Source organism: Oryctolagus cuniculus, chromosome 1 (assembly GCF_964237555.1).
Source record: "Oryctolagus cuniculus chromosome 1, mOryCun1.1, whole genome shotgun sequence".
Classification (NCBI taxonomy): domain Eukaryota; kingdom Metazoa; phylum Chordata; class Mammalia; order Lagomorpha; family Leporidae; genus Oryctolagus; species Oryctolagus cuniculus.
The window spans coordinates 85281675-85307363 of record NC_091432.1 but is presented as its reverse complement, the minus strand read 5'-3'; the positions used below and the strand labels follow the sequence as shown (position 1 = coordinate 85307363).

Genomic DNA, 25689 nt, shown 5'->3' with positions numbered 1-25689 from the left:
TGGACAGCTCTTTACTTTCTGCAATCAAGGGAAGAGAGACACTGGGTTGCAGGAGGTGGTACGGTAAGAAAGATAGCCCAGGGGCTGCCACTGTGGCATAGTAGGTTAAGCCTCCGCCAGTGGCACCAGCATCCTATACGAGCACCAGTTCATGTCCTGGCTGCTCCACTTCCAATCCAGCTCCGTACTAGTGGCTTGGGAAAGCAGTAGAAGGTAGCTCAAATACTTGGGCCTCTGCAGCCACATGAGAGACCCAAAAGAAGCTCTTGGCTCTTGGCTTCTGTCTGGCCAGCCCTGCCCCTTGCAGCCATTTGGGGAGTGAACCAACAGATGGAAGATCTCTGTCTGTCACTTTCTCTGTCTGTAATTCTGCTTCTCAGATAAATAAATAAATCTTTAAGAAAGAAAAGGAAAGAAAGCCCATCATTTTCTGTTTTTAATGGCGGACATCACTGATGGTTTCATGAAATGATGCAGGAGAGGGAATAAAGTATTTGAAAAAGCAGGAAGGGTGAGGTCCAAAGCCAAATGGAGAACCTGGCTCTGCTGGCAGAAGCAGAGGAGAAGGTATGTGTAAATTAGGCTAGGGTTGAATTCCCTATGAGATATGCTGAAAACGAAGGACTGTGCCATGTTCAAGGAAATAACATTTGAGGAGTCACATCATTTGTGGAGATAGAGTATTTTACTTCATCTCACCTAGAAAGTGTAAGTGGCATAGTCATAGTGGCTAAATATTTGCGTCTAAAAGATAACCTCCTATAACTCCTCCACAAGGTTATTGAGAAGTAATTTTGAATGAAAAAAATAAAGTAGCCCTCTGATAATATGTGAAACTTTATTAAAAAGAGAAATGGTGCAAACTACTTTGTGCTTTTGTTTTCATCTTTAAAAAAAAAACTGAAAGAGAAAAAAACTTATAACCAAACATGTTGTCTTATTAAAGATGAGTAATAAATAAGGCATTTACCATAATTATTATTATGTAATTACACAGCTTACACATGTATGAAAACTGTAGAGGGTGGACTACAAAATCACATTTTCAGTGGTTAACGGGCTGAGATTTGAAATCTTTTGAATATCCTGTTTGATATGACATTCAAGAAAACTATGAACAAAACTGTTAGTATCTGCATCCTGTTCTACGTAAGAGAAGAGCTTCTATTAAATTACCTGGTTCCCCTCACCAAGATAAAGACAAGAAAGTATGAAAGGTCCCTCCACCAGGGTACTTATGGGTCCTACTCATTCACCTGGACATTCAAATGACCACCGCTAAGGCAGGTACACTAATATCACTCATCTGCCATCAGCTTCCCAGGGCATCTTGACCTGAGCTAATGGCAATTTCTTCTGGCTAGTAATAAACAATGTTGCTTTCATCCATCTTACATCTAAAGTCTAGGCTTGCCTACAGAGAGTGTGGAATGCCTTGTAAAGGATTGAATTCTATTCTTCAGTATTTTATTTTTGCATTTCTTCCTTGGGAATTATAATGCTTATCTTCAAAGCTGATTTAATGGTTCAAGAAGAACCAGTGAGACTCCCTTATTCTAGCCTTTGCTTTTCCTTGTTTTCTCTTCACCCAGTGGGCTATCTTTAAGAGGCGTGGAATCTAGGGTTTTGAGAGATCCCCTCTCCTCCCACTCGGTCAGCTGCACTGATGAATTCCTCCTGGGGCTTCTCACTGATTAGGTTAGTGCAGTGTCAAAGAATGGAGACTTGGAAAGGGTCCCCCTGTGAACAGAAATCAGACTGAAGATGCAAGCTCAGACTCGCATCCTGCAGAGTTTCCCTCCCTTAGTGAGAGTTCTCACTCACCTGCCTGAGGGGCCGTCTGACTCTTGCTCACAGATTCCAGCCCTCCCACAGTCTGAAATGGAAATAGAGGTTCTCTGGTTGACTTTGAAAAACACAAACCTTGCCATGGAAACATATTGTGAAAACATATAACATGAAGAGAGTTGTAAACATTCAAGTATTTCTGCAGGTTTTCATAAAAACAACAGGAATTTGATTTTTTTAAGCTTATGATACCTTTTGTGACTAACAGTACACAGGTTATTTATATCAAAGGAGGAAAGGCCAGGAGAGCTAGTTGTAAAGCCTCCAAAAACTTCATTTGGTTCAATTCTGTCAGTAGATTCTGTCTTAAGAAACATACATGAAGTCCTCAGAAAGTTATGTTTCCCTGAATCAACTAAGGGAAGCACCTCACTTGACAGAGTTGAACAATCAGTGCCATTCTAGTGAGACGTTTAAGCACTAAAACTCTTTCTAGAAGTTTTCCATTTAGAGATTGTGATGGTTAATTAAGGAAGCACTGTTCCTAAGAATTATAAAAGATGGAATATAAAGATATCTTTCAGAAGGTCTCCTACTTGAACAAATTTGTTCAGAAAACAGACTAAGCATTGGCTTTTCCCAGTCAGTTCCACACATTCTTCTGTTGTGGTATTTTACACATGAGGATTATTCACAGCCCATCTAAAAATAAATAAATAAATAAAAGCAAATTGCTTTGAGTGATGTTCCAGAGGATCCGAAGCCCAATCCAAGATTCGGTGTCAATGTCAACCTTCCTTGGTGAACGAGGCCGTGGTTGCTTCCCTTGCTGGCTTCCATCCAGCTGTCGGACCTCCCTGCTCCCTGCCTAGGAAGGCCAGGTGGTTCACAGAGCATCCGTGGGGAGCGCACAGGACTGGACTTCCTGGTATGTCATCTGCCTCCTCACGGAGCGGAGTCGGAGAGAAAGAATCACAGTGGCCGTCAGGAGGAGGAGTCCTATGATGAAAAGGATAACCAAGGCTGCCTTGGCTCCTCTTGGACCCAGATTCCTGCCCAAGAAATACAGCATCCCCTTGCCAGGTGGTTCTGTGGAAAAGTAGAGTGAGATGTCAGGTACCTGCCTTTCACTGAGGAGTCAAACATGATGCGTTCACACGCAGGGTGCAAGAGAGGGCATCATTACCGTTGGGGGACACTGTCGCCGGATGTGGTGCTCCTCCAGACGGAGACTTGGTGGAGTAAGGAATCCTGTTATCTGAACAAAGAACACAGATTGGTTGTTCTGTGAACTACAGAGGGATTTTCTTTTCATGATATGAGTCTTTTCATTTCACCAGTGAGAACTTTAACCCACTAGTATCTACCAGTCTTTCTTGGAGTCTCACTTAGCTTCACACTAGTGCACCTGCTTTCTTACCCCATCCACCTTTGCAGCTTCTGCTAATCCATTCAGATCCATCGTGAGTATCACAGCCTCTGTTACTTTGGCTCACATCCCTGAACTCTTGGTTATTCCCTCCTATTACTGCCACTGCCTCCTTCACCCTGCACTCTGTTACAGCACATTATCCTACTCTGTCATGGTTACATGTTCACATATGGTTACATGTTTCTCTTACTTGACCATGAGTTCCTTGGGGTCTGTATCTGGGTTTTCCTTATGCCTCCTGTTTTCAGGGTCTACAGGAAGCTTGGTGCCATCATCTGGCATCACTGACAGGCAACAGTACCTATGTTTCGGAGAACCGTGTAGGTTGTCTCCATGCCAGCATGGATGTGATCAGACACATGACAATGCAGCAGCCATGTCCCCGGGTGATCTGCAAACAGTTCGATGGTTTGGAAGGTCCCAGGAAAGAGATCATACACGTCTTCTCGGTAAGAGTTTTCTATCTGCAAAAATTACACAACGCAGCTCATGGCTTTCTTTGCTCAAAATAGCAAGAAGGAAACAAAGAGGAAAAACACAAATGCATAGTAAACAAAAGGAAGAAAATAATACAGAGCAGAAACTAATAAAATCAGGATGAGACGCACAACATAGAGAAATCAAAGAAGCTTTGTAGTAGCCAGCTTCCATGATACCCCAAAGTGATCCCTATCTCCTGGTTTTCAAAGCCTTTGTAGTCCCCTCCTACACTGGATGAAAGTTTATATGGCCCAAGTGATGGCATTAATCTTCCAAGATCAGGCAGACCATAACTTCTGTCTTAAACATCCTCTTTCATACCCTTCTCCTGGATCACTTACTCTTGGGGAATCAAGTACCTGTGCCATACTTATCTGCTGAGGAACTAACTGAAGCTTCCAGTTAGCACTCATTTTAGTGAGCTTGGAGGTGACTCCTTCAGCTCCAAACCTTTGATAACTGCAGCCCCAGCTAACAAATTGATAACAGCTTTATGACAGATGCTGAATCAGATTTAAGTAGCTAAATTACTCTCAGATTCCTGACGCAGAGAAACTGTGAGATATAAATAGTTGTTGGTTTAGTCCACTGTTTTAATAGGTCGTGCACTAATAGAAAACTAAAAAATCTCTAGATAGATTGTCAGAAAAGAAAAGAAAGGAAGACACAAATTAAAATACCAGGAATAAAAGAGAATACATCACTGAGACCTTACAGACATTAAAAAGGATAATAAAGAAATACTGGACAAATATTGGACAAATCATTCATAGAACTTAACAATTGTTGAGGATTCCAAGATGGCAGCATAGGGAAAGAGTGTACAGTTCTAGGTTAGGGGAAGATAGTTAAAAAAAAAGTGGATGAAGTACATTCTCAGGGAGAATTAGAGAAAAAACTACAGTGGAAATTCTATGGAAGGAAGAAGAATGCCTTGGATATGTGAGGAAGGTACAGACATGCAGCAATAAGGATGGACACAACACATGACCCCAGAAGCAAGAGCCAGAGAAAGCACCAGCTTTGGAAAGAGAGGCGAGATGATTAGACTGCAGCAGCCCATGCCACTGGTGATATAGCTGGAGGGAGAACCTGGCAGACTACACTGTGTCTGAAACCAGCCTGGAGCCTTAAGGGGCCAGAGTACCCACAAACACAGCAGAAATTAAAAAGGCAGGTTTCCCTCTCAAAATCCCCCCAACAATGGTAACTGGCAACTGGATGAGAGAGGGCAGGCATCATTTTGAACATCAATAGCCACTGTGGCAGCTCTTATGTGCACATCCAGCAACTGGCAAGGAAAAGACAGCACCTTGACACCAGTAATAGCAATGGCAGCTCAAGTGCATGTACCTGGCAATGGGTGGGGAGAAGGAGCCATTGTGATATGAGTAGGGGCTACAGTCAGTGGTTCATGCACATGCGTGTGATTCAGAGATTTTACCAGAGGAAAAAATCCATGTTCCCAATGACTTTGAGACTTGGAGAATTGACATGGGGTTGGGTACCCACATACAACTATAAAGTGCCCCCAGGCTCTCAACATATCACAGGCTCCGGGGCTCAAACCACCTAGGCAGAACACCCGCAGGCAGCTGTCTCTGAGAATGCCTCTGCCTGTCTGTGGACAGAACATGATTGTAGCACTGAGCAGAGCCTCTGCACCCTGTGACTGTTGGAGCCTTACATGCTGAGACTGTATGGACTCTGACTCCATGAGATGGCTCAGGGTACAGCTGGTTCTCTGGGCAATCACTATGTGCAGCTCCACATGCTCAGAGCTCCCTGATTGCCTGGGGTGGGTCAATGAAGTGGGATCCTTTGTGCAGAAATTCTTTGTGCAGCTCATGTGGCAGCATGGGTAAGTATTCCACCCACTGTGGGCTCACACTTGGGCATTGATCAACTTGGAACAGAGGAGGTGAGGGAGTGATTATGCCAACAGAGGTGATCATACCCACCTTTCTGCTAACAAGAGAAGTTCTACCTCATCCAACTTGGGAGTCACCCTGGATATTCACCCTGCCCTGAAGCACTCACCAGAACTCACTGGCCACACCCAGCACACACCTCTGGGCATTCAATAAAAAAGCAAACACTCCACTAAGCCACAGAGACACAGTTCAAAGATAAAAGCCATCAGAGGAAAAGAACCAACAAGTATTTCCACAAATGCCTAAAAATAAACATAGAAATCCAAGAAACAAGAATAAGGAAGACAACATGATGTCCCCAAAGAAACACAACACTTTAATATTATAACGTGAAGATGAAGAAATTGATGAAATGCCTGCAACAGAATTCAAAAAAGTAATCATATGATTACTCAGAAGCAAATTCATGAATAAAAGAAATCCATACATGACATGGATGAAAAATTTTCCCATGAAATTGAGATTTTGAAGAGAAATCAAAATAAATAGTAGAAATGAAGAATTCAATATGTCAAATAAAAATACTGTGCAAAGCCTTAACAGACTTAATGAGGCAGAAGAAAGAATATCCAAGATAGAATACAAATCTTTAGAAGTTTTTCAGTCAGACCAACAAAAGAAGAAATTAGAAAAATTAAAAACAGTGTTGGGGATTTATGGGATACTATCAAACAACCCAACATACTGATCTTAGGAGTTCTTAAAGGTGTGGAAAGAATGAATGGATTAAAAGGCCTATTCAGTGAGATAATTACAGAAAACTTCCCTAATTTAGACAAAGGAAGGGACATCCAAGTACATGAGGTAGATAGAACTTCTTATAAATAAGAACAGAAAAAATCTTCACCAAAACATACTGTAGTTAAACTTTCAAAACTGAAACATAAAGAAAAGATTCTAAACCATGCATGAGAAAAATGCCATGTTAATTTCAGAGGATCTCCAATTATACTCACAACTGACTTCTCATCAGAAACCCCACAAGCTTGGAGAGAATAGGGAGACATAGTCCAAGCCATAAGAGAAAAAATCTGTCAACCCAGAATATTATACCCTGAAAAGCTCTCATTGATGAATGAAGGTACAATAAAGACCGTCTATAACAAACAGAAATTGAGAGAATTTGTCACCACTCATCCAGCCTTACAAAAGATGTTTAAGGATGTGCTACACACAGAAACACAGAAAGATAGTCATCATTATGAAAGAATGTGAAGGCAGAATCATCTCCTAGTCAAAGTACAAAGGAAATCCAAAGCAGACAATAGGAATATTAATGGAAAAATGAAAGGGCAAAGTCATTACTTACCAATAGTAACTGTGAATGTAAATGACCTAAATTATCCAAATAAAAGATACAGGATGGCTGGATGGATTAGGAAAACAAGACCCATCTATAACAAAGATACAAGCAGACTGAAAGTGAAATGATGGAAAAAGATATTCCATGCTAACAGAAAGCAGAAATGAGCAGGTCTAGCTGTGGGGAGCAGCCCGGACTGGACTGAGTTACTGGAATTAAGACTTATTCTATGCATCTGCTCTCCCACAATATGGCGCTGGGAGAGAAGTAAACAGCTTCTGCACAGCTGCCTCCAGTTCAACCAATAAACTGTAGGACTTGCTCCTGATTGGAGGAGAGCAGCGTACTCGGCGTGTGGGCAGCCGAGTTAGGATTGGCGGAGGAGGACTATAAAGGAGGAGAGAGACGGCATGCACCAGGGAACATCTAAGGGGAACATCTGAGGGAACGCTTGTGCAGCCCCCGAGAGAGCCCGCCGGCGGTGTGCCGCTCCCCTGCAGAAGTGGGGAAAGCGGCCAGGGGGAACCGCCCTTCCACAGAGGTGGAAGGGACAGTAGCCAACCCGGGAAGAACCAGCAGTAAACCCGGGGAGGGCCGAGCAGACAAAAGAACAGCGCAGGGTCCTGTGTCGTTCCTCCACGAAGAGGGGGAGCGACATAATGGTGCCGTGACTCGGATATGAAGCCTAGGCAGGGCTTAGTGTCGTTCCTCCATGAAGAGGGGGAGCGACATCTAGCCATCCTAAAATCAAGCAAATAGAATTTATCAAAAAAAAAAAAACTGTTGAAAGAGACAAAGAAGGGCATTATTTAATGATTAAGGGATCAATTCAACAGGAAGATAAAACTATAATAAGTATATATGCACCCAATGCCAGGGCACATGGCTATTTAAAAGAAATGTTAATGTATCTAAAGGGGGACATAGACTCCAATACAATAGCAATGGGGGACTTCAACACCCCACTTTCAGTAATGGATAGATCAACTAGATAGAACATCTACAAAGAAACAACAGAGATAATTGACACTATGGAGGACCAAATGGACCTAACTGATATCTCATTTCATAGTTGTGGAAAACACATTTTTTTATCTTTGCATGGAAGTCCATGGAATGAAGATGACATTGCAACTTATCAAAACATAGGGGATACGGCAAAAGCAGTGTTAAGAGGGAAGTTTATCTCAATTGATGCCTACATCAGGAAATTAGAAAGACACCAAATATGTGAACTATCAATGCATCTCAAGGACCTAGGAAAACAACAATAAACCAAACACAAAATTAATAAGAGGAAAGAAATAATTAAAATTAGAGAAAAAATAAATAAAATTTTAAAAATGTAAAAGATCAGTGAAATTAAAAGCTATTTTTTTAAAAAAATAGTAAAATTGATATAGCATTGGCCCAAACAAACAAAAAAAGAGGGAGAAGGCCCAAATCGATAAAATCAGAGATAAAAAAGGAAATATAACAACAGGTACCACATAAATAAAAAAATCATCAGTAATTACTATAAAAAGATATATGCTAACAAATTGGAAAATCAAGAAAACATGGATAGATTCCTGGACACATAAAATCTACCAAAAGTGAATCATGAAGACGTAGAAAACCTAAATAGACCAATAACCAAGGCAGAGATTATATCAGTAATAATGACCCTCCCAACAAAGAAAAGCTCAGGACCAGATGGCTTCACTGCTGAATTCTACCAGACATTCAAAGAACTAATTCCAATTTTCCTCGTTATTCAAAACAATTGAAATGGAGGTAATCCTCCCAAACACATTCTATGAAGCCAGCATCCCTTCAATTCCTAAACCAGAAAAAGATACAACAGAGAAAGAGAACTACAGACCAATATCCCTAATGAACACAGATTCAAAAATCCTCAATAAAACACTAGCTATTCGAATCCAACAACACATCAAAAATTTCATTCACCCACACGAAGTGGGATTTATCCTTGGGATGCAGGGATGGCTCAACATTTGCAAATCAATAATTGTGATACATCACATGAAAAAAACTGAAGAACAGAAGTTATATGATTATCTCAATAGATGTAGATAAAGCATTTGATAAATGCTTCATCCTTTCCTGATGAAGACCTTAAACAAATTGGGTATAGAAGGAACATTCCTCAACACAATCAAGGCAATTTATGACAAGCTAACAGCCAGCATCCTATTTAATAGGAAAAAGTTGGAAGCATTCCCACTAAGAACCAGAACAAGAAAAGACCACCCACTCTCACCATTGTTATTAAATATAGCCCTGGAAGTTTTAGCCAGAGCCATTAGGCAAGATAAAGAACTCAAAGGGATACAAATTGGGAAGGAGGAAATAAAACTATCCCCATTTGCAGATGACATAATTCTATATAGAGAAGAACCAAAAGACTCCACTAAGAGACTATTGGAACTCATAGAAGAGTTTGGGAAAGAGGCAGGATATAAAATTAACACAAAAGAGAATCAATAGCCTTTGTATACACAAACAATTCCATGGCTGAAAAAGAATTTCCAAGATCAACCCCGTTCACAATAGCTACAAAAACATTTAAATACCTTGGAATTAATATAACCAAGGAGATCAAAGATCTCTACAATGAAAATTATATAACATTAAAGAAAGAAATAGAAGAAGATACAAAAAATGGAAAGATCTTCCATGTTCATGGATTGGAAGAATTAATATCATCAAAATGTCCATACTACAAAAAAGCAATTTACAGATTCAACATGATCCCAATCAAAACACTAATGGTATTCTTCTCAGATCTAGAAAACCGAGGCTAAAATTCATATGGAATTTGAGAGACCCAAATAGTTAAAGCATCCTTATATAACAAAAACAAAGCTCGAAGCATCACAATACCAGATTTCAAGACATAATACAAGGCAGTTGTAATCAAAACAGCCTGGTACTGGTACAAAAATAGGTGGATATACCAATGGAACAGAATGGAAATTGCAGAAATCAGTCTAACATCTATAACCAAGTTATCTTTGACAAAGGAGCTAAAAATCACCCCTGGAGCATGGACACTCACTTCAAGCAATAATGCTTGGAAAACTGGATCACCATGTGCAGATGGATGAAAAAAGACCCTACCTTACACTTACACTTAAATACACTCAAAATGGATCATGAATCTAAATCTACAACCCAATACCATCAAACTACTTGAGAACATTGGTGAAACTCTTCAAGACATTGGCATAGGCAAAGACTTGATGGAAAACACCCCAGAGGCACAGGCAATCAAAGCCAAAGTTGACAAATGAGATTACACCAAGATGAGAAGCTTCTGCATGGCAAAAGAAACACTCGGCAAGTGAAGAGGCAACCAACAGAACAGGTGAAAATATTTTCAAACTATGAAAATTATAGGGGCCGGCATTGTGGCGCAGCAGTTAATACCCTGGCCTGAAGTGCTGGCATCCCATATGGGCACCAGTTCGAGACCCAGATGCTCCACTTCCCATCCAGCTCTCTGCTATGGCCTGGGAAAGCAGTGGAAGATGGCCCAAGTCCTTGGGCCCCTGCACCCACGTGGGAGATCCGGAAGAAGCTCCTGGCTCCTGGCTTCGGATTGGCACAGCTCCAGCCATTGTGGCCAGGCAATAGCAGAGAGCAGGATTGGAAGACCATCAGCCAGGACTAGAAACGGCACCTATACGGGATGCCAGTGCTTCAGGCCTGGGCTTTAACCCACTGTGCCACAATGCTGGCCTCAGTATCAATATTTTTTTAGGATATAAATTCTCCAAAATCCTTATATGGATTCAATGCAATTCCAATCAAAATCACATTAGAATTTTTAATTGAAATTAAAAGCTATTTCTAAAATTTATATGGCAGGAAAAGATTTAGAAAACCTGAAACATCCACCACTGTATTTCAAGACTTACTCTGGGGCTGGCGCCGCAGCTCAATAGGCTAATCCTCCGCCTGCGGTGCCGGCACCCTGGGTTCTAGTCCTGGTCAGGGTGCCAGATTCTGTCCCAGTTGCCCCTCTTCCAAGCCAGCTCTCTGCTGTGACCCGGGAGTGCAGTGGAGGATGGCCCAAGTGCTTGGGCCCTGCACCCACATGGGAGACCAGGAGAAGCACCTGGCTCCTGCCTTCGGATCAGTGCAGTATGCCGGCCACAGCGCGCCAGCCGCGGCGGCCATTGGAGGGTGAAGGAAGACCTTTCTCTCTGTCTCTCTCTTTCACTGTCCACTCTGCCTGTCAAAAAAAATAAAAGAAAAAAAAAAGACTTACTCTGGGCTGGCGCCGCAGCTCACTAGGCTAATCCTCCACCTGCGGCGCTGGCACACCAGGTTCTAGTCCCGGTTGGGGTGCTGGATTCTGTCCCGGTTGCTCCTCTTCCAGTCCAGCTCTCTGCTGTGGAGGATGACCCAGGTCCTTGGGCCCTGCACCCACATGGGAGACCATGAGGAAGCACCTGGCTCCTGGCTTTGGATTGGCACAGCATACCAGCCGCTACGCACCAGCTGTAGCAGCCACTTGGGGGTGAACCAATGGAAAAAGGAAGACTTTTCTCCCTGTCTCTCTCTCTCACTGTCTAACTCTGCCTGTCAAAAAAAAAGAAGACTTACTCTAACACTAAAGTTATCAAGGCATGGCATTCAAGAAGGGACAAAGGTCAATGTAACAGAATAAAGAATCAATATTATGTCAACATTATGTTAACATTACTTTGACAAAAGTGCAAAAATAATCAGGGAAAAAAACTTTTTCAATAAGTAGTGATGGAATATACGGACACCCATAGGCAAAATAACGAATCACAATCCATACATGAAACCATACATGAAAATTACTTCAAATGGATCGCAGCCATAATGCAAACCTAAAATGGTAAAACTTCCTAAATAAAAAGAGAAGAGTTAGATGAAAATTTCTTACAAGTAGGACACCAAAAGCATGATCTGTATAATATAAAAATGATGGAGTCTGCCATCGTGGTGCACATTAAGCCACTGCTTACAATCCTGCATCCTATATCCAAGTGCTGATTCAGGTCCCAGCTGCTCCATTTCTAATCTGGCTTCCTGCTAATGCACTTGGGAGGGCATCAGCTAATGACTCAAGAACTTGGCCTCTGCTACCTATGTCTGAGACCCGGATGGAGTTTGTGACTTCTGGTTTTGGCCTGGCCAAGACCTGGCTATTGGAGCTATTTGGGAAGTGATCAGTGAAAGAAAGATCTGTATTTCTTTCTCTGTCTCTTTCTCATTCTCACTCACTCTGTCATTCTACATTTCAACCAAATAATAAATAAATCTTTTTAAAACAAAAAATAATTGGACTTAATAAAAAATGTAAAAATTCTGCTATTTGAAAAAAAATTTAAGAGGATGAAAAGGTAAACCATAAACTGGGAGTAAATATCTGCAATACATAGCTGATATTGGATTTTTATCTAGAAAGTAGAAAGCCCTCCAACCTACATTAAGGGAAAAAACAGCTCAATTTAAAATATAAATAAAATTTGGATATGTCTCTAAAGAAGATTTATCAAGGGAAATGATAAATGAACACATGAAAATGTGCACAGTATCATTAATTAGTAGGAAAATGTAAAGAAAAAAATAACAAGATATTACTGCATGCTTAATAGAATGACTAAGAAAAAAATGAAACAGAAACTAAAAATATGAAGTGCTGACGTAGATGTGGAAGAAATAGAGCTCTCACGTATTTCTGTTAGGAATGCAAAATGGTACTGTCTCTTTGGAAAACAGTTTCCCAGTTCATTGTAAAGTTAAACATACAAGTCACACGGCTTAGCATCCTACTCCAGAGTGTTTTCTCAAAAGAAATGAAGTCTTATATTCACACAAAAGCATGTGCACAAATGTTCACAATGACTTTATTTGTAATAAACAACAGTGGAAACAAATGTTCCTCAGTGGGAGAACAGAGGAACAAAGTGCACTATGTCCATACAATAGAATACTACTCAACAAATACAACAAAACACTGATAACAAGATGAATGTGATTCAAATGCCTATCCTAAATGAAACAAGCCTGATTTGAATGTCTCCAAACTGATTTCCATGTGACATTTCAGAAAGAGCAAAATGATAAAGACACAAGACAGATCAGTGGTTGCCCCATGTTGAACATAGGGAAGAAGTTGATGCTAGAGAGTAACAAAGGAAAATTTGGGATGGGAGGCAAAGCAAGTGTTCTATAGTTTGATGTTGGTTGCATCACTGTGTGTGTTTTTCAGAACAGCACAGGAAGTAGGGTAAATCCAATGCAATGCAAACTATTTGAGTACTAAATATTTATTTATATATACTTATAATTTCATAAATTTAACTGAATTTATAAATTATTATTTAGTAGCAGAGTTTTTAAAATGTGGGTTAAAAAAATTCCGAAAAGCTGCATAACTATTTACCATGTGAAACTCTAACCATTATAGGCTAATACTTGCTGCCCTAAATGATGTTGAAATATACAAAGGGGAGAAGATTTAGAGATTTTATTAAATTAATGTTTGTTAATGTATAACTAGATTCTGGTTTCCTCCACAGATTAATTATTGTTATTGTTTTCTATTCTACTTCCTTGTAAATGGCACTGAGAATTTGAGATGGCAGCCTAATTGGACTTTATACTGATAGATTCTGATTCAGCAGGTCTGCGGTGGAGCCTGACAATCTGTTCTACAAACAGGTGTTTGTGCTATACCGCCAGCACCACCCATACAGTACAACTTGAATCCAGAGAGCAGAAGGTCAGTTGCATGTGGGCCAGCCAGCTTGCAAGGCTAAAAGTTAAGCTAGAGTCTGGGGGCCCGAGTCAGAACTCAAAGTATCTGCTTTACTGCATAGGGCTATTCTGTCTGCTAATCAGAAAGGAAAAAGGAAAGGAAAATATGTAAGGGGCAAGAACAAGGACAAGTGCCCTGAGTGCCTTCATATGTAGTATTTGCAGCCTGCATGATGGCCACGTAACTGAGGAGGAAACTCTAACCTGTGGCTCAGAGAGGTTCTTAGAATTCAATAACAAGTACATATACATATACATATTACAAATATCAGCCAGGAGAAGAGTATAATCACATTACTGTGCTCCATTCTCTAATACAAACCACCGTCTTTTACAAACACTATTGCCAAGTAACTATCTCATTTCCCAGTGGAAATACAGTTGATCTGTTAGTTTAAAAATTCTTCCCTTTCAGAGTGACCCAGCCTAGCCATTGGTTTGGTAGTAGGAAAGTCATTGAAGTTTTGGGCCATCTCTGTAGTGGCATCTATCTCTGAATGCTGTAACTTCTAAACTCTAAGACTGGGAAATAATTCTTTAAAAATAAATCTTCACTCATTGGTATATTTCTATAAGAATGCACCATAACTCTGTTTGATAACATTTAGTGGTATGGTTTAATTGTCTCTGGGACATGAAACTTTGTCACCAAACTTCTGTTTCCTTATACTCACCTTGAAGAGAAAGCTCTCGGCATGATAATGGATGGTATGAATGTCCACTTCACTTCCTATGCCTAACAAGTACCAGTTCGTCATTGTATCTTCATTCATTATGAGGCCATGGAGATTCCCAAAAATCTTCCCATTGATGGCTAAGAGGGAGAAAAGAACATAGTCTTTGGTTAGTGAAAAAGCATACTTATACTTAATTTGGTTTTAGATGCGGTTCAAGAAGATCTTTAGATCATCAATATGTTGATCTACCTGATGAACAGGTAACAAATTTACTCACGTTTACCAATGCCCCTAACATCCTAGACCCATAATTCATATTACCATGAAATCTTTATGCAAAGAGAGCCAGAAAGGGGACCTTGTAGTTTGATTTTTAAAGCTACATCTGGGGTGGCAGTGTTTATTCAACATAATCTCTTTCCAGGCTCATGGGTGAATAGCCATATCCATACCATTCTATGGATAAGTGAACTATGGCACAAAGAATCAACATTATAGAAATCAAAATGGAATGAATTAGAAGGTATTTTCTTAATATTTCACTAGCTCAAGCTTGGCTGAATCTCCAAAAGGAGAATTTCAGGTGGACTGAACCCATGATCTAACAATGACCAAAGCAAACTGGATTTCCATGCTGTGATTCTGATGTCTCCACTATTTATGAACCTATGCATCATGACAGACAATCAAATGAGTAGCATTCATTAGTCAAGGAGAGCAGAGTGAGAAATTTTGGGAGAGGGCAACAAAATAGAGAGGTGAAAGAGTGGCTGAATCAGAAGCCAGGCTACTTTGTTTGAATCTCTATTGACAACTAGCTTTGTGACCCTGGACAAGGTCTATATTTTTATATACTTCTGGGCAAAAGTAAAACTTGGTGAAAATTGATGGATATATCAATTTGAACACATTACTCCAGTCACACTATCTGAAATGACCAAGAATCTTAAAATGTAGATACATTGAAACAGAAGTTTGGTGACAAAGTTTCATGTCCCAGAGACAATTAAACCATACCACTAAATGTTATCAAACAGAGTTATGGTGCATTCTTATAGAAATATACCAATGAGTGAAGATTTATTTTTAAAGAATTATTTCCCAGTCTTAGAGGTTAGAAGTTAACAGCATTCAGAGATAGATACCACTACAGAGATGGCCCAAAACTTCAATGACTTTCCTACTACCAAACCAATGGCTAGGCTGGGTCACTCTGAAAGAAAGCTCCAGAACATTTTCTTCAGTTTCGGTGCCCCCAGGAAGGAGAAAGGCTCAAAGAAGGAGGCTGCAAGCTTCCTGCAGTTATAGGAATTCCTCTGATTCTATCTCAACAATGGTCTTTTTAAACTCCTAATATACCATGCATTTTGTTGCTCTCCTCAAAATCATCACTGCGCTTAAAATCTCGCGGATCTTTGTTGAGATACTTCTTAATATTGTCATCCAGATACCAGGATTCATTCTCATTTACCACCAAAAACAAGAGTGCAAACTCATAATCGACATCACTTCTTCTTCCCTTTTCATTCAATATTCCTTCTCGGCATGTAATCAGAGGACCCATCAAACCGCTGTATGTATCCTGAAAGAAAAATAAACAATTATAAAAGCCATTAAATAATTGATTCACATACCACCATCCACCATGCTACTGTAGGCTCCTACTCCCCCACTCTGGACTAGAATTCAGGTCCTCTCTGGTGTCAGACTCACTCCATCTCTCACCCATCTTGTTGACCACCATCTGATCAATCTCGACACTTCCGTATCTAGAAGTCTTCAGAGACTTTCTGCAGCCTACAAAATAAACTTCAAATCCTTAACAAGTCCTTAAGCCCCTCTGTGTGTTCCTTGATTGAACTTCTGGCTTAGGCTTCCCGTTGCTCCCTTTGGACCCTATCTGGTACACAAATGAGACTCTACAAGCTTCTCCAACATGCCTCATACTTTCCTGTCTTCAGCTTTGCTCATGATATTCTCTCTCCCAAGACTCTCTTTCCAAAGCCTCCTTTGGCACCCTAGATCGCCTCCTGCTCCTATAGAACTCAGCAAGTTCATAGCTGTATTTTAGTTATAAGTGTAAACATGTATTATTTTCCCCCACAAAGCTGTAAGTTTCTCCATGGCAAGAATATTTTGCATCGTTCATAGTATTTGATTATTTGCACATTACAAATGCTTAAACAAATACTCATTGGGATGCATGAATGAATGAACAAATAACTATGTTTCCCATAATTCTAATATGTAAGTTTATTTTTTTAAGCATCTTGCATATATGTCTCCAGAACCCCAGCACTGTCCAGTATAACTCAAGGACATTAATACAAGCCATTTAATAACCAATAAAAAAGTTAAGATAATATTTCACTTTTTTATAATGGATAATGCTTACATATTATATCAGATATGACTTTAGTTTGGACTTTGGTTTACAACATGTAATTAAATACAATAGTTGTTTTACATACACATATCTGGCTCAGATAGAATTGAATCTTTGCCATTATAATATGCCCTATTTATCATTCTACTAGTTTCGTGCTTTCAGATACTATGTTTAAAGTACGTTTACTTTTCTTGTGCCCTGGTAGTTTTGGTAATGTCATTAAAATTAATAACTCACATATGCAACATCATCCGTGCATTTCATTCTAACATACTTTCACTTATTTTAATGTTTTTACATATCCTATTCTGTTTCAAATTATCTGTAAGTTCTAAATATGGTACTGAAATATTGTCTTTATTCCCCTAGACTTTAACTGAAGAGTCAGCAAACACTATTTTTTGTAAAGCACCAGATAGTAAAGATTTTTTTACTTAGTGGGCCATGTTTTCTCTCCCACAACTATTTAACTTTTGACTCAACCACAGGCAATGTTAATGAGTGAACATGACTGGATTTGGCCCCTGGGCCATACTTGGAGCCCTATGCTATAAACCATTGCACCCCTTCACTTATACCAACCCGAGTTGTGATGACGTGCATAGTCAACTTACAGCCACATTACTTTAAGCATTTTGGTTGCTCTCTCCCCTTTACCTTCACAAAGTTTACTGTTGAATAGTAAACCCATGGAATACAATTGGGATCAGAGGGCCCTGGACCAGATCTTTTAGGGACATTCCATCTGTAAGTTTTTATTTCTCCTGAAATAAATGAGAAGAAATGGAAAGAATTTACTAATGTTTTGTAGTGTTTGGACCTAGAAAAGTACAAACTGGTCTTTATTCACTTTAGTCAATGTGTGTTGCTAGAAAGAATCACCCAGTCATTAAAAATTGCCTTTTTAAGCTCACACATTGATTTCTATAATTTCAAAGTGAAATTTTGTCATTTCTGACTCCAGCCTTCCTTCTAATGTGCCTTTATCATTTGTCAACAGGTATATTTTCAGATATGAAGATGTGATTTATACTTCACTGTTTTTCTTCTTCAAATTTTGTATCTTCTGTTCAGGAATTAGCCTTGAGCATACTTTAATCATCAATAATCTCAGCCTTGGCCTTTTATGGGAGTCACCAGGGAACTTTCTAAACTTTCAGTACTTAAGTGCTCAGGCCTCACCCCAACCCAGTGAAATCAGAGTACTAGGGTCTGAGTCCCAGGTACTAGTATTTTTGAGAGCTTCTCAGGTGAGTAAGGTAGAACCAGAGATAATTCGAGACATCTAGTTCTAAATCTCAACTCTATGCCTTTCTATTTATCCATAATTTACCAAGCTACTTTTCTTCATTGATGCTTAGTTTCCTACCTATAAAGTGGGCCAGTCACCCCAGTTTCCAGATTGTTGTGAGGATTACATAAATATAAAATTAAATACATGGGATAGTGCCTCACATTGAAGGAAGTAAATAAATGTAAATTTTTATGAATATCCATAGCAAATCTGTGGGAAGGAATCATATATATCCACCCCACAGGGCTGACCCAGAGCCTTGCATAAAGGAGGAACCAGTACATCCACACGAATTAGCAATAGAACCATACTATAACATAGAAGTCCCAAGTAAAAGCCACATTTAAATCATTGTCTCCTTTAGAACTATCTGCGGCCCATTCCCAACCCATGGGTATGTACATTAAAAAAAAAATCTAGACACAGACCTTGAACCTTTTACAGAAATGAACTCAAAATGAACCACAGAAGTAAATGATAATGTAAACTTATAAAACTCCCAGAAGATAATGTAGGAGAAAATCTAGATGACTTGGATATGGTAATGGCATTTTAGACATAAAACCATCAACATGATCCATGAGAGTAAAAATTGCTAAGCTGGAGTCCATTAAAACTGAAAACTTCTCTGTGAAGATAATGTCAAGAGAATGAGAAGACAAGCCCACATTGAAAGAAAACATTTGCAAAGAACGCATTTGATAAAGGCCTGTTAATACAAAATGAACAGAGAATTAGCAAAATTCAACAGCGAGAAAACAACATGATTTTAAAATAGAACCAAATAGATACCAAAATAGACCTAAACAGACATCTCACCAAAGAAGATATACAGGGGGCAAGTAAGCATAGCAAAAAATAATTGCCATCACATGTTATTAGGGAATTGTGTATAAAATCAATGATGTCATACCACTGTATATCAATTAGCATAGCCAAAATCCAGAATATAAAGAACATCAAATACTGACAGGATTTCTCATTCATTACTGTTGAGAATGCAAAATAGTACAGCCACCTTGGGAGGCAGTTTGGCCATTTTTCACAAAACTGCACATATTCTTACCATATGACTTCTCATTCATTACTGTTGAGAATGCAAAATAGTACAGCCACCTTGGGAGGCAGTTTGGCCATTTTTCACAAAACTGCACATATTCTTACCATATGACCCTGCATTAGTGTTCCTTAATATTTACTCAAAGGGTTTGAAAATTATGTCTATACAAAAACCTGCACATGACTATTTATAGTAGCTGTCTTCATAATTATAAAAACTTAGAAGAAACCAAGGTGTCCTGGAGCCTGTCAGTGGACAAACTGTGGTATAGCCACACAATGGAATATTATTCAGTGAGAAAAAGAAACAAGCTATCAAGCCATGAAAAGACACAGAGAAAACTTAAATGCAAATCACTGAATAAAAGGATTCAATTTTTAAAAAGACTATATTTTACATTTTGTGTTTCTGTGTGGGTGCCAACTGATGAAATCTTTACTTAATATATACTAAATCGATCTTCTGTATATAAAGATAATTGAAAATGAATCTTGATGTGAATGGAATAGGAGAGGGAGCAGGAGATGTGAAGGGTATGAGTGGGAGGGAAGCTATGGGGGGGAGGAAGCCATTGTAATCTATAAACTGCATTTTGGAAATTTATATTTACTAAATAAAAATTTAAAAAAAAGACTATGGGCAGGTGTTTAGCTTAGCAGTTAAGTCACTGGTTGAACACCTGCATTCTCCATAAGACAGCCTGGGTTAGATTCTTGGATCCAGCTTCTGATTCCAGCTTCCTGCTAATACAGACCCTAGGAGGCAACAGACAATGGTTCAAGTAGTTGGTTTCCTGCCACTCACATCGGATACCTGAATTGAATTCCTGGCTCCCATCTTCCACCCAGCCAGTCCTGATCATGGCAGGCATTTAGGGGGTGAACTAGCAGATAGGAGCATCATTTCTCCTCTCTCTCCCTCCCTCCCTTTCTCTCTCTCTTTTTCTCTCTCTCTCTCTCCCTCCCTCCCTTTCTCTCTCTCTCTCTTTTTCTCTCTCTCTCTCTCCTCCTCACCCTTCCCTCTCTCCTTCACTTTCTTTTTCTCTCTCTCCCTCACCTTTGCCCTCACCATTATTCTGTCAACAAAGTAAATGAAGTTGTTAAAATCCTTTAAAAGAGGCCAGCGCCATGGCTCACTAGGCTAATCCTCCACCTTGCGGCGCCAGCACACCGGGTTCTAGTCCCGGTCGGGGTGCTGGATTCTGTCCCGGTTGCCCCTCTTCCAGGCCAGCTCTCTGCTGTGGCCAGGGAGTGCAGTGGAGGATGGCCCAAGTCCTTGGGCCCTGCACCCCATGGGAGACCAGGAGAAGCACCTGGCTCCTGCCTTTGGATCAGCACGGTGCGCCGGCCGCATCACCCCGGCCGCGGCGGCCATTGGAAGGTGAACCAACGGCAAAAGGAAGACCTTTCTCTCTGTCTCTCTCTCTCACTGTCCACTCTGCCTGTCAAAAAAAAAAAATCCTTTAAAAGTGTACATACTAGATCATTCCAACTACATGACATTCTGGAAAAAGCAAAATCATAAAGACAACATAAAAATCAGTAGTTTCCGGAGAGAGAGAAATAAATGGACAAATCAGAGAATTTTTAGGGCAATGAAACTAACTCTGTGTGGTACTACAATGGTGGATACATGTCACTGTACATTTGTTACAAACTATAGGGTGTATACATCAAGAGTGAATGGACTTTGTTGATAATGATATAGGTTCATCAGTTAAATAAATGTGCCACTCCCAGGGGAATACTGATATTGTGGGAAAGTATACAACTGTAGACACAAGAGGTATATAGAAAATTCCTACTTTCTGATCAATTTTCTGTGAACCTAAAAATGCTCTACAAAATAAGATTTATTAATTAAAAATAAAACTGGTGTTCTACTTCCTTTATGAAGCTTTCCCTAGGTTGGCAGCGTCTGGGGAAGAAGCAGGCACCACATCCAGCTGGGAAGATGGCAAGAAGTAACTGAAACAGACCAAGAAGCAGGCAAGGAGACTGATGAGGAAGCTGAGGCTTTCAAGCAAAACAAAAAGAGGAGAAGCTCAAGGAGCTAAAACAAAGGCTAAAGGGAAGTGTCCCTTAACCACAGGTGGATGGAGGAATCTGGGGGAAAAATTAAGCTGTTTCTTGTTCCTATGGTGAGCCTTGATTCCATTTCTGTCTAAACATCTGGATTTCCTGCCATAGCATCTTTTGCCACCATAGCAAAGACTAAGGGAGCCTGTAGTACATTCACAAATAAACTTTTGCAAAATAAAAAAATGAAAAAATTGCCCTAATTACTCCTTTCTCCTAGTTGATTTATCCTAATGAATCAATAGCTTTCATGGATTTTTCCTTCTCTAAAAATATTTTAAACACTCGCAGGAATATTCTGGAACTTTGTCATCACCTAGCATGAATAATCTTCCTAACTACTAAAGTGATTCTGCTTGTCCTTTTTACCCCCAATGCATCTTAATCATCTCAAGAGAAATATTTTGTCAACAGCCTAGGTTCTGGAGTCAAACAGCTGAGATTCCACCATTTCTAAGATAGGACATAATCGAGTTCTTTAGCTCTCTAGTTTTAGACATGTGTTAAATGACATAACAATTCCACAGTTGGTCAAATATAGGAAAAACTTTTACATTTTAAAATATCTGAAGTCAAGATGCATTATTTACTCTGTAGTATGTTAAGGTTTAATTGGCCCTATGTTTTTCTTTTTTTAGTAATAGATAAAATAATGATGGGTATTATAATCCATGATGTCAGATTTCATGCAGTATTTTAGTATTTACCTTGCTGGGCTGTAAGGATAAATGAGCTTCCCAGTTTCTTTTTTTTTTTTTTTCTAATATGAAGCCTAGCACCTGGCAAGTTTGACACCCACTGTGAGTTAGCCATTATTATTTATTAAACACTTATTGAATGAATGATGAGCTCACCCTGGGAGTGTGGGTGATGGCTGACACACACTGACATTAAGATGAGCTCTCCAAGATCCCTCAGAGATGAGAAAAGAGTTGAACTTGGCATCCTCATTATGATGGCGCAGATATCTGGTGTAACTTACCTGGCTGTGTGATGGGCACTTGGAGTCGCTTTCCACTATCCATGTCCTCCACACCCTGGGCTGAGATGGAGTAGGGCCGGCTGGCTTTGTTCTTAAATATGATCAAGATGGAGTCGCCCACCTCAGCGTGAATCATTGGGCCTAAAGGCAAACAGGCCTGTGTGCATTATCATTGCCCTTTCCACACTGGTGTAATTTAAATGTAGATATTTAACAAAGCAAAACAGAAGTTAGCATCTTCATTAGGTTACTTCCTTTAGAGGACAGCATTGTGTAGTGTTAAATATCACATAGTGTTTGACTGTGGGATCAAGCTGAGTTTGAATAAATACTTCTTCATTTATTAGGTCTTGGATGATTCTTATAATCTCCCTGAATCTCAATTTTCTCATCTGTAAAATGTGTGTAATGATAATCTTCTCATGAGATTACAGTAAAGATTAAATAAGATAATGTATGAGAAGTGCTATTTCAGTACATTGAAGCACAGTAAGTGCTCAATAAATGCTTAACTCTTGCCTGTTGCTGAGAAATGATCCCAGAGAAATCCATACCCACATGATGTGGTGTCTCAGTTATAAACCTCATGTGTAAACCCTTTGATAAGTCTGAAATTGCTCATTGTCAAATAAATGGAGAGGAGAAGGAGGATCCAGGGAAATATAAGGGCCAAATAAGAAGACATTGATTTACGATCAAGACAATGATTTCGCCAATGCATGTCTAACACTCTTTCTCAATAGACAGATTCCTTGAGACATGCAATCTTAGTTCCTCACATCTGCACATTTCTGTTGCAAGCAACCAGCCTGTGTGCCAAGGGAGATGAGCCTGTGCCAGCATGCCTGTGGCTGGAAGCCTCTCCCCTTACAGTGCTCAGAACAGGCACACCCACACTGGTGGAGCCTCATAATCCCAGAAGCTTCTTGAGGCCCTGTTTCGTGATCAGTAGACTCCCACTTTGGAAGCACCTCAGATCTGATCCCTGTGGTCCTCTCCTGAGTATTTTGTGCCTTCACCAGCCATAGAGGGATTCACTCACAGTCAGTGGTCTGGCCTCATCCATCCATTCTTCACTGATTTAAGTCATGGTTTTAATAGCTTTTCTGAAAAACCCACTAAAGGCATAAGTAATTTTAAAATTTGCTGGGCTATTACTCTCTTCAGAATCAAATACTTAGCATGAATCAGGAAGTGTATGAACGTAACTCTTTTCTATGACAAAGCTAGACAGAATGCTATGCATATTTTAAGCAATACATTCTACTATAGTGACATATTAAAATCATTATTTGTACACTTATTACCATGGAAATTGCACGTGCCTTGGTGGACTGGTGAGTAGGAGCAAATGCCTTTACTGTGCAACAGGCTGCTGGGAGCAGAAATGAGTCAAGGTGTGGCTGCCACGTGCCCTTTGGGCAATTCTAGCAGCTCTGGCCTCTCTGTAAGCAGTAGAAAATGAGGGGCCAGGCCTCATGCTCCCCTGGCTGAAGTGCTGCTGGCCTTGCTTACCATAAAATCATTCATTTGTGTGTTTTACTGAGCAGAACTGAAACAGGGCTCTTTGCGGGTACAGCCCACTCCCCTTAGCAGGACCAGTGCCCTTCTTCAGAGCTCTGTTGCTCTACATAGCTCAGATGAGTGACTGTTCCTTCAGGGCTGACTTACTCACTGGGTTGATAAACAAGCTCCTGTGCCAGAGTTAATAGGTCGGGGAGGATGGGGATGGGACATGCATATCAAGCTAGGAGCCATGGTATCTTATTTTAATCCTGAACAGCACCCTGTAAAGCCACACTGTCCATCTAAGTTCCCTTTGCATTAAGAAAAAAAAAATAAAACAAGAGTTCCAAAAAGTGTTCCAGGATAGCCATCAGCCTTAAGACTTCATCTTCAAGATGCGGTCAGGTCTAGTGACCCTCAGGTGAGGAAAAGTAGGGGAAAGAAAGCAGGGAGAGCTTATCTGATGGCTTGATGGCCAGCCCAGACATCTGGGGCTCCTAATAGCCCCAGGGGGATCTGAGAAGGCAATGAGTGAAGCCTCTAGAATGAAGCCAGAGCTTTCACCCTTCACATCCAACTCATATCAGGGGTTTGCTTTGTGTAGGCACTGTGCATGGAAGATCCAGGACCTGGAAGTGGTCATACAAAATACCTCCTGATGTTCTGAAATATTGAATTGTTTCAAAGTTAGCATTTTCTGACTCAGCGGAGGGGTAGGAAAGAAGGCTGGCCTGCCCTGATGATATTGACTCCTCTGATGTGTTATTCCATAGTCTCACTGTGACCATTCTTTGCCTGAGCTGAGCATACAGCCTGCTCCCTGGTAATGGTAGAACCGGAAGTTGCTTCAGCTAGATGAATGCAGTGAGACTCCCCTCTGTCTCAGCCGCATGTGTGCATGTGTGTGTGTGTGCATACACACAGGCACGTGCGTGCTTGGGGCTGACAGTGCGTGGCTGAAATCTGTGCCATACCCAGCAGTTCTAAGTGCTGCTCTCGCGGTGGTCGGGCTTTGATCTCCACAAATTCTCCATTCGTGTACTCCCTGTAAACCACCTTCTTATACTGAGAGCCAATCCAGTTTTCAGTATGGTTCATGAATATGTCTCCATGTCTGCAAATCACAAGCATTGGAAGTTAAACTCGTTAGAAGGTGGGAAATCCTCAAGTGCTTCTGAGGGACTCGGGGTGCTCCAGAGAAGTGCTCCCCAAACCCAGTTATGAGCAGGGTCTCCCTGGGGAACTGGCCTTTTGTACCACTCTCTGGGAGTAGGGCCAGGAATCTGCACTTAGAGCTCACCACATTCTGAGATGAGTAGCCCAGAACTGGCTCACAGCCCGCTCAGGAGCCATCGCTCTAAACACTGCTAGGGCTGAATAGGGTGAACCCTAGAGATTCTCGGGACCTCTGAAGTTGCATTTCTTTTCTCAGGACTAACTAACCTCCAAAACATGCCCATGTACACATGCACACCTATACCCACACACACTCACGCTTGCCCTCTATCACTTAGAATTCTTCCAGGTTTCACATGTACCTTCTGATCATTCTGAACCTTATAATGCTTTTCAACTTTGAAAGATCTCAAGAAGGCCTACATGTTCTATATTATGCTTATACCTATGTACAAATACAGATACACTCAATTCTTGTAACTCATGGTGGTTAGGTTCTAGAAAGTCTCTGAGAACATATATATACATAAATATATGAATTTATATAGCTTATTGCTTATCTTTAAAATAAAACATATATTATATAAATTGAATATATATTATATATAACTTATAAATACATATATAAATTAAATATACATATAAATTAAAAGTCAGAAAGATAGAGATATCCAGTACACAAGTTCACTCCCCAAATGCCTGCAACAGCTGGGCTAGGACAGGCTGAAGCTAGGAGCATGAAACAGTCTGGGTCTCCCATGTGGGTGGCAGGAATCTAAGGATTTC

At 40.3% G+C, this 25689-nt stretch overlaps 1 protein-coding gene across 4 annotated transcripts in view; it reads right to left on the bottom strand.

Moving 5' to 3' along the window:
• Positions 1–893: 893 nt before the first annotated feature.
• Positions 894–25689, bottom strand: part of HEPHL1 (hephaestin like 1) — an 85568-nt gene continuing 60772 nt past the window's right edge. For 3 of the 4 annotated variants that reach the window (XM_008262585.4, XM_051850017.2, XM_051850019.2), the window contains 8 exons: positions 24702–24841; positions 22222–22362; positions 17465–17571; positions 15778–16000; positions 14416–14555; positions 3522–3684; positions 2975–3046; positions 894–2877 (listed from right to left, as the gene is read on the bottom strand). In XM_008262585.4, coding sequence (XP_008260807.2) covers positions 2675–2877; positions 2975–3046; positions 3522–3684; positions 14416–14555; positions 15778–16000; positions 17465–17571; positions 22222–22362; positions 24702–24841 — 1189 coding nt within the window. In that variant the 3' untranslated portion in view covers positions 894–2674. Of the gene's footprint in view, positions 2878–2974; positions 3047–3521; positions 3685–14415; positions 14556–15777; positions 16001–17464; positions 17572–22221; positions 22363–24701; positions 24842–25689 lie in introns of those variants that run through there. The other variant, XR_007920961.2, reaches the window with a different exon arrangement.